We start from the raw sequence: 10,500 nt of genomic DNA on the forward strand, positions 1-10,500 counted from the left end.
CGAAAGTTTTTATTTGAGGGGTCTGCGACGAATAGTTTAGGAGATATAACGATTTTTGTAGAGAGATTGAATTTTCTCGAATTTTCCTTACCCCGGACCTCAAAAAATTGTAAAAATTAAAAGTTCTTTCTTGGTAATAATATACCTCTTTTTCTATTGATCTGGTCACGTAGATCACGAAAGTTTTTATTTGAGGGGTTTGCGACGAATAGTTTAGGAGATATAACGATTTTTGTAGAGAGATTGAATTTTCACGGTTTTTTCCAAAAATTTCGAATTCAAATTTCTCCTAAACTATGGGGACTACGGAAAATCGGTGAGCAGAGTTGGTATTGGCAGTTCATGATTATTCGAATTCCACTCACGAATGACAATATTTGAGTCGAAGAATTTTCTCGAATTCTTCTTACCCCGGACCTTGAAAAATTGTAAAAAATTAAAAGTTCCTTCTTGGTAATAATATACCTCTTTTTCTATTGATCTGGTCACGTAGATCACGAAAGTTTTTATTTGAGGGGTTTGCGACGAATAGTTTAGGAGATATAACGATTTTTGTAGAGAGATTGAATTTTTACGGTTTTTTCCAAAAATTTCGAATTCAAATTTCTCCTAAACTATGGGGACAACGGAAAATCGGTAAGCAGAGTTGGTATTGGCAGTTCATGATTATTCGAATCGCACTCTCGCCTGACAATATTTGAGTCGAAAAATTTTCTCGAATTTTCTCGAATTTTCCTTACCCCGGACCTTAAAAAATTGTAAAAAATTAAAAGTTTCTTCTTGGTGATATTATACCTCTTTTTCTATCGATCTGTTCACGTAGACCACGAAAGTTTTTATATGAGGGGTCTGCGACGAATAGTTTAGGAGATATAACGATTTTTATAGAGAGATTGAATTTTTACGGTTTTTTCCAAAAATTTCGACTTCAAATTTCTCCTAAACTATGGGGACTACGGAAAATCGGTGAGCAGAGTTGGTATTGGCAGTTCATGATTATTCGAATTCCACTCACGAATGACAATATTTGAGTCGAAAAATTTTCTCGAATTTTCTCGAATTTTCCTTACCCCGGACCTTAAAAAATTGTAAAAAATTAAATAAAAAATTAAAAGTTCCCTCTTGGTAATAATATACCTCTTTTTCTATTGATCTGGTCATGAAGATCACGAAAGTTTTTATTTGAGGAGTCTGCGACGAATAGTTTAGGAGATATAACGATTTTTATAGAGAGATTGAATTTTCTCGAATTTTCCTTACCACGGACCTTGAAAAATTGTAAAAAATTAAAAGTTCCTTCTTGGTGATAATATACCTCTTTTTCTATTGATCTGTTCACGTAGATCACGAAAGTTTTTATCTGAGGGGTCTGCGACGAAAAGTTTAGGAGATATAACGATTTTTGTAGAGAGATTGAATTTTCTCGAATTTTCCTTACCCCGGACCTTAAAAAATTGTAAAAAATTAAAAGTTCCTTCTTGGTGATAATATACCTCTTTTTCTATTGATCTGTTCACGTAGTTCACGAAGATCACGAAAGTTTTTATTTGAGGGGTCTGCGACGAAAAGTTTAGGAGATATAACGATTTTTGTAGAGAGATTGAATTTTCTCGAATTTTCCTTACCCTGGACCTTAAAAAATTGTAAAAAATTAAAAGTTCCTTCTTGGTGATAATATACCTCTTTTTCTATTGATGTGTTCACGTAGATCACGAAAGTTTTTATATGAGGGCTCTGCGACGAATAGTTTAGGAGATATTACGATTTTTATAGAGAGATTGAATTTTTACGGTTTTTTCCAAAAATTTCGACTTCAAATTTCTCCTAAACTATGGGGACTACGGAAAATCGGTGAGCAGAGTTGGTATTGGCAGTTCATGGTTATTCGAATCCCACTCTCGCCTGACAATATTTGAGTCGAAAAATTTTCTCGAATTTTTCTTACCCCGGACCTTAAAAAATTGTAAAAAATTGAAAGTTCCTTCTTGGTAATAATATACCTCTTTTTCTATTGATCTGGTCATGTAGATCACGAAAGTTTTTATTTGAGCAGTCTGCGACGAATAGTTTAGGAGATATAACGATTTTTATAGAGAGATTGAATTTTCTCGAATTTTCCTTACCCCGGACCTTGAAAAATTGTAAAAAATCAAAAGATCTTTCTTGGTAATAAAATACCTCTTTTTCTATTGATCTGTTCACGTAGATCACGAAAGTTTTTATTTGCGGGGTCTGCGACGAATAGTTTAGGAGATATAACGATTTTTGTAGAGAGATTGAATTTTCTCGAATTTTCCTTACCCCGGACCTTAAAAAATTGTAAAAAATTAAAAGTTCCTTCTTGGTGATAATATACCTCTTTTTCTATTGATCTGTTCACGTAGACCACGAAAGTTTTTATATGAGGGGTCTGCGACGAATAGTGTAGGAGATATAACGATTTTTATAGAGAGATTGAATTTTCTCGAATTTTCCTTACCCCGGACCTTAAAAAATTGTAAAAAATTAAAAGTTCCTTCTTGGTGATATTATACCTCTTTTTCTATCGATCTGTTCACGTAGACCACGAAAGTTTTTATATGAGGGGTCTGCGACGAATAGTTTAGGAGATATAACGATTTTTATAGAGATTGAATTTTTACGGTTTTTTCCAAAAATTTCGACTTCAAATTTCTCCTAAACTATGGGGACTACGGAAAATCGGTGAGCAGAGTTGGTATTGGCAGTTCATGATTATTCGAATTCCACTCACGAATGACAATATTTGAGTCGAAGAATTTTCTCGAATTTTCCTTACCCCGGACCTTAAAAAATTGTAAAAAATTAAAAGTTCCTTCTTGGTAATAATATACCTCTTTTTCTATTGATCTGGTCACGTAGATCACGAAAGTTTTTATTTGAGGGGTTTGCGACGAATAGTTTAGGAGATATAACGATTTTTGTAGAGAGATTGAATTTTTACGGTTTTTTCCAAAAATTTCGAATTCAAATTTCTCCTTAACTATGGGGACTACGGAAAATCGGTAAGCAGAGTTGGTATTGGCAGTTCATGGTTTTTCGAATCCCACTCTCGCCTGACAATATTTGAGTCGAGAAATTTTCTCGAATTTTCTCGAATTTTCCTTACCCCGGACCTTAAAAAATTGTAAAAAATTAAAATTTCCTTCTTGGTAATAATATACCTCTTTTTCTATTGATCTGGTCATGTAGTTCACGAAAGTTTTTATTTGAGGAGTCTGCGACGAATAGTTTAGGAGATATAACGATTTTTATAGAGAGATTGAATTTTCTCGAATTTTCCTTACCCCGGACCTTGAAAAATTGTGAAAAATTAAAAGATTTTTCTTGGTAATAAAATACCTCTTTTTCTATTGATCTGTTCACGAAGATCACGAAAGTTTTTATTTGAGGGGTCTGCGACGAATAGTTTAGGAGATATAACGATTTTTGTAGAGAGATTGAATTTTCTCGAATTTTCCTTACCCCGGACCTTGAAAAATTGTAAAAAATTAAAAGTTCCTCCTTGGTGATAATATACCTCTTTTTCTATTGATCTGTTCACGTAGATCACGAAAGTTTTTATATGAGGGGTCTGCGACGAATAGTTTAGGAGATATAACGATTTTTATAGAGAGATTGAATTTTTACGGTTTTTTCCAAAAATTTCGACTTCAAATTTCTCCTAACCTATGGGGACTACGGAAAATCGGTGAGCAGAGTTGGTATTGGCAGTTCATGATTATTCGAATTCCACTCACGAATGACAATATTTGAGTCGAAGAATTTTCTCGAATTTTCCTTACCTTAAAAAATTGTAAAAAATTAAAAGTTCCTTCTTGGTAATAATATACCTCTTTTTCTATTGATCTGGTCACGTAGATCACGAAAGTTTTTATTTGAGGGGTTTGCGACGAATAGTTTAGGAGATATAACGATTTTTGTGGAGAGATTGAATTTTTACGGTTTTTCCCAAAAATTTCGAATTCAAATTTCTCCTAAACCATGGGGACTACAGAAAATCGGTGAGCAGAGTTGGTATTGGCAGTTCATGGTTATTCGAATCCCACTCTCGCCTGACAATATTTGAGTCGAGAAATTTTCTCGAATTTTCTCGAATTTTCCTTACCCCGGACCTTAAAAAATTGTAAAAAATTAAAAGTTCCTTCTAGGTAATAATTAACCTCTTTTTCTATTGATCTGGTCACGTACATCACGAAAGTTTTTATTTGAGGGGTTTGCGACGAATAGTTTAGGAGATATAACGATTTTTGTAGAGAGATTGAATTTTTACGGTTTTTCCCAAAAATTTCGAATTCAAATTTCTCCTAAACCATGGGGACTACAGAAAATCGGTGAGCAGAGTTGGTATTGGCAGTTCATGGTTATTCGAATCCCACTCTCGCCTGACAATATTTGAGTCGAAAAATTTTCTCGAATTTTTCTTACCCCGGACCTTAAAAAATTGTAAAAAATTGAAAGTTCCTTCTTGGTAATAATATACCTCTTTTTCTATTGATCTGGTCATGTAGATCACGAAAGTTTTTATTTGAGCAGTCTGCGACGAATAGTTTAGGAGATATAACGATTTTTATAGAGAGATTGAATTTTCTCGAATTTTCCTTACCCCGGACCTTGAAAAATTGTAAAAAATCAAAAGATCTTTCTTGGTAATAAAATACCTCTTTTTCTATTGATCTGTTCACGTAGATCACGAAAGTTTTTATTTGAGGAGTCTGCGACGAATAGTTTAGGAGATATAACGATTTTTGTAAAGAGATTGAATTTTCTCGAATTTTCCTTACCCCGGACCTTAAAAAATTGTAAAAAATTAAAAGTTCCTTCTTGGTGATAATATACCTCTTTTTCTATTGATCTGTTCACGTAGACCACGAAAGTTTTTATATGAGAGGTCTGCGACGAATAGTTTAGGAGATATAACGATTTTTATAGAGAGATTGAATTTTCTCGAATTTTCCTTACCCCGGACCTTAAAAAATTGTAAAAAATTAAGAGTTCCTTCTTGGTGATATTATACCTCTTTTTCTATCGATCTGTTCACGTAGACCACGAAAGTTTTTATATGAGGGGTCTGCGACGAATAGTTTAGGAGATATAACGATTTTTATAGAGATTGAATTTTTACGGTTTTTTCCAAAAATTTCGACTTCAAATTTCTCCTAAACTATGGGGACTACGGAAAATCGGTGAGCAGAGTGGGTATTGGCAGTTCATGATTATTCGAATTCCACTCACGAATGACAATATTTGAGTCGAAGAATTTTCTCGAATTTTCCTTACCTTAAAAAATTGTAAAAAATTAAAAGTTCCTTCTTGGTAATAATATACCTCTTTTTCTATTGATCTGGTCACGTAGATCACGAAAGTTTTTATTTGAGGGGTTTGCGACGAATAGTTTAGGAGATATAACGATTTTTGTGGAGAGATTGAATTTTTACGGTTTTTTCCAAAAATTTCGAATTCAAATTTCTCCTTAACTATGGGGACTACGGAAAATCGGTAAGCAGAGTTGGTATTGGCAGTTCATGGTTATTCGAATCCCACTCTCGCCTGACAATATTTGAGTCGAGAAATTTTCTCGAATTTTCTCGAATTTTCCTTACCCCGGACCTTAAAAAATTGTAAAAAATTAAAATTTCCTTCTTGGTGATAATATACCTCTTTTTCTATTGATCTGGTCATGTAGTTCACGAATGTTTTTATTTGAGGAGTCTGCGACGAATAGTTTAGGAGATATAACGATTTTTATAGAGAGATTGAATTTTCTCGAATTTTCCTTACCTCGGACCTTGAAAAATTGTGAAAAATCAAAAGATTTTTCTTGGTAATAAAATACCTCTTTTTCTATTGATCTGTTCACGAAGATCACGAAAGTTTTTATTTGAGGGGTCTGCGACGAATAGTTTAGGAGATATAACGATTTTTGTAGAGAGATTGAATTTTCTCGAATTTTCCTTACCCCGGACCTTGAAAAATTGTAAAAAATTAAAAGTTCCTTCTTGGTGATAATATACCTCTTTTTCTATTGATCTGTTCACGTAGATCACGAAAGTTTTTATATGAGGGGTCTGCGACGAATAGTTTAGGAGATATAACGATTTTTATAGAGAGATTGAATTTTTACGGTTTTTTCCAAAAATTTCGACTTCAAATTTCTCCTAACCTATGGGGACTACGGAAAATCGGTGAGCAGAGTTGGTATTGGCAGTTCATGATTATTCGAATTCCACTCACGAATGACAATATTTGAGTCGAAGAATTTTCTCGAATTTTCTCGAATTTTCCTTACTCCGGACCTTAAAAAATTGTAAAAAATTAAAAGTTCCTTCTAGGTAATAATTAACCTCTTTTTCTATTGATCTGGTCACGTACATCACGAAAGTTTTTATTTGAGGGGTTTGCGACGAATAGTTTAGGAGATATAACGATTTTTGTAGAGAGATTGAATTTTTACGGTTTTTCCCAAAAATTTCGAATTCAAATTTCTCCTAAACCATGGGGACTACGGAAAAACGGTAATCAGAGTTGGTATTGGCAGTTCATGGTTATTCGAATCCCACTCTCGCCTGACAATATTTGAGTCGAAAAATTTTCTCGAATTTTCCTTACCCCGGACCTTGAAAAATTGTAAAAAATTTAAAGTTCCTTCTTGGTAATAATATACCTCTTTTTCTATTGATCTGGTCATGTAGATCACGAAAGTTTTTATTTGAGGAGTCTGCGACGAATAGTTTAGGAGATATAACGATTTTTATAGAGAGATTGAATTTTCTCGAATTTTCCTTACCCCGGACCTTGAAAAATTGAAAAAAATTAAAAGATCTTTCTTGATAATAAAATACCTCTTTTTCTATTGATCTGTTCACGAAGATCACGAAAGTTTTTATTTGAGGGGTCTGCGACGAATAGTTTAGGAGATATAACGATTTTTGTAGAGAGATTGAATTTTCTCGAATTTTCCTTACCCCGGACCTTAAAAAATTGTAAAAATTAAAAGTTCTTTCTTGGTAATAATATACCTCTTTTTCTATTGATCTGGTCACGTAGATCACGAAAGTTTTTATTTGAGGGGTTTGCGACGAATAGTTTAGGAGATATAACGATTTTTGTAGAGAGATTGAATTTTCACGGTTTTTTCCAAAAATTTCGAATTCAAATTTCTCCTAAACTATGGGGACTACGGAAAATCGGTAAGCAGAGTTGGTATTGGCAGTTCATGGTTATTCGAATCCCACTCTCGCCTGACAATATTTGAGTCGAAAAATTTTCTCGAATTTTCTCGAATTTACCTTACCCCGGACCTTAAAAAATTAAAAGTTCCTTCTTGGTAATAATATACCTTTTTTTCTATTGATCTGTTCACGAAGATCACGAAAGTTTTTATTTGAGGGGTCTGCGACGAATAGTTTAGGAGATATAACGATTTTTGTAGAGAGATTGAATTTTCTCGAATTTTCCTTACCCCGGACCTTAAAAAATTGTGAAAAATTAAAAGTTCTTTCTTGGTAATAATATACCTCTTTTTCTATTGATCTGGTCACGTAGATCACGAAAGTTTTTATTTGAGGGGTTCGCGACGAATAGTTTAGGAGATATAACGATTTTTGTAGGGAGATTGAATTTTTACGGTTTTTTCCAAAAATTTCGAATTCAAATTTCTCCTAAACTATGGGGACTACGGAAAATCGGTAAGCAGAGTTGGTATTGGCAGTTCATGATTATTCGAATTCCACTCACGAATGACAATATTTGAGTCGAAGAATTTTCTCGAATTTTTCTTACCCCGGACCTTGAAAAATTGTAAAAAATTAAAAGTTCCTTCTTGGTAATAATATACCTTTTTTTCTATTGATCTGGTCACGTAGATCACGAAAGTTTTCATTTGAGGGGTTTGCGACGAATAGTTTAGGAGATATAACGATTTTTGTAGAGAGATTGAATTTTTACGGTTTTTTCCAAAAATTTCGAATTCAAATTTCTCCTAAACTATGGGGACTACGGAAAATCGGTAAGCAGAGTTGGTATTGGCAGTTCATGGTTATTCGAATCCCACTCTCGCCTGACAATATATGAGTCGACAAATTTTCTCGAATTTTCTCGAATTTTTCTTACGCCGGACCTTGAAAAATTGTAAAAAATTGAAAGTTCCTTCTTGGTATTAATATACCTCTTTTTCTTTTGATCTGGTCATGTAGATCACGAAAGTTTTTATTTGAGGAGTCTGCGACGAATAGTTTAGGAGATATAACGATTTTTATAGAGAGATTGAATTTTCTCGAATTTTCCTTACCCCGGACCTTGAAAAATTGTAAAGAATTAAAAGATCTTTCTCGGTAATAAAATACATCTTTTTCTATTGATCTGTTCACGTAGATCACGAAAGTTTTTATTTGAGGGGTCTGCGACGAATAGTTTAGGAGATACAACGATTTTTGTAGAGAGATTGAATTTTCTCGAATTTTCCTTACCCCGGACCTTAAAAAATTGTAAAAAATTAAAAGTTTCTTCTTGGTGATAATATACCTCATTTTCTATTGATCTGGTCACGTAGATCACGAAAGTTTTTATTTGAGGGGTTTGCGACGAATAGTTTAGGAGATATAACGATTTTTGTAGAGAGATTGAATTTTTACGGTTTTTTCCAAAAATTTCGAATTCAAATTTCTCCTAAACTATGGGGACTATGAAAAATCGGTAAGCAGAGTTGGTATTGGCAGTTCATGGTTATTCGAATCCCACTCTTGCCTGACAATATTTGAGTCGAAAAATTTTCTCGAATTTTCTCGAATTTTCCTTACCCCGGACCTTGAAAAATTGTAAAAAATCAAAAGATCTTTCTTGGTAATAATATACCTCTTTTTCTATTGATCTGGTCACGTAGATCACGAAAGTTTTTATATGAGGGGTCTGCGACGAATAGTTTAGGAGATGTAACGATTTTTATAGAGAGATTGAATTTTTACGGTTTTTTCCAAAAATTTCGACTTCAAATTTCTCCTAAACTATGGGGACTACGGAAAATCGGTGAGCAGAGTTGGTATTGGCAGTTCATGGTTATTCGAATCCCACTCTCGCCTGACAATATATGAGTCCACCGGATTCACACCGGCGTTCCTGAATTTCGGTCGGGAGGTCCACTCCCCAGAAACGAACCGTCGGACATCAGGAGCCAAAGGTGACGCAGAAAAATCAATGGAAGAACCACAGGTCCAAGGGGTAGGCCAATACGCAAATCGCATCAAGCGACTCCAAGAGACCCGGGAGTTTGTTAGACTCCAGCTGGCTCGTGCATTCAACCAACAGAGTCGGTATTATAATCTCCGAAGGAGAGCTTGGTCGTGCCGGGTAGGTGACAAAGTTTTGCGTCGAGAACATCCGTTGTCGTCGGCGGCAGAAGGCTTTGCATCTAAGTTAGCGCCCAAATATTCTGGTCCGTATACCGTTACTAAGGTCATATCTCCAGTGGTTTACGACTTGAAAAGCGCGTCGGGTAAATATCTTCGTCACATCCACGTTAAAGATTTGAAACCATTCTACGAAGGTGAGCAGGGCGTTGAGCACTCGGAAATTTCGGGAAACCCGCGGATACATAGTGGAGAGCATGCATAAGACCGAGGGGTGGAGCCGTGTCAATCATCCGTCTGTTTCAGGATATGTTGCGATCAGTGGCGGTCGTACCCTCCAACCCCTCTGATGAAGAGCCCACTCCGGAGAGAATAACCAGGATCTCCGGACCCTTCCGGAAAATCCGCACCCTCGGCGAGGGAGGTTTTGGAAAAGTGTTCGAGGTCGAACACGGAGATATAAGATTTGCCCTGAAGGTGGCCCCGAAAGACGAGGTGTCCATGACGGAGCTGAGGATGCTGAAAGCCATGAGACACCCAAACGTGGTCCGCCTATTGGTGGATTACGTAACCGACGAACGGCTCTATCTTGGGGTCGAGCTGATGGAGGGAGACCTGTTGGAACTGGTCCAACGACGGGGGCTTCTGCCGGAGGGGGAGTGTTGTGATATGTTGGGGCAGGCTTTGGCTGGGCTGGCGGCCTGCCATGCTCAGCGTATCCTGCACCGGGATATAAAACCGGGGTCGGCGGGTCTGCATCGCTGATTTCGGGCTCGCGTGCCGACTTAATCAGAGGTTCACGACCACGTCGCGGCGAGCTGGTACTCCCCCATTTTGGGCACCGGAGGTCCTGAAAAGGTTGCCATTCGGACTCCCCTCGGATGTGTGGGCCATGGGAGTGACGGCTTTATACATGGCAACCGGGAAGCTACCCTTCATGACGCCGAATGGGGAAAAGAAGGTCATGAACTTGATAGGACACTACCGCGATGAGGAGATGCTCGAGGTGCCAGAGGTATTACGCAGCAGCCTGGTGGAACTTCTGAGGGTTGATCCAGCGCATCGCCCTTCCGCTGCATGGGGCGAGATGACCTTCAGGCAGCTGGCCGTATCAGCCAAAGAGGGGTCCAAAGAGATG

At 36.4% G+C, this 10,500-nt stretch overlaps 1 protein-coding gene across 1 annotated transcript; it reads left to right on the forward strand.

Annotated features, from left to right (window-relative positions):
* The first annotated feature begins 9,671 nt into the window (after nucleotides 1-9,671).
* On the forward strand, nucleotides 9,672-10,127 carry LOC123675369 (cell division control protein 2 homolog). The gene has a single exon (XM_045610722.1). The coding sequence runs from the start codon at nucleotides 9,672-9,674 to the stop codon at nucleotides 10,125-10,127; it is 456 nt and encodes a 151-aa protein (XP_045466678.1).
* The last annotated feature ends 373 nt before the right edge of the window (nucleotides 10,128-10,500 follow it).

Source organism: Harmonia axyridis, chromosome 3, assembly GCF_914767665.1.
Source record: "Harmonia axyridis chromosome 3, icHarAxyr1.1, whole genome shotgun sequence".
Classification (NCBI taxonomy): domain Eukaryota; kingdom Metazoa; phylum Arthropoda; class Insecta; order Coleoptera; family Coccinellidae; genus Harmonia; species Harmonia axyridis.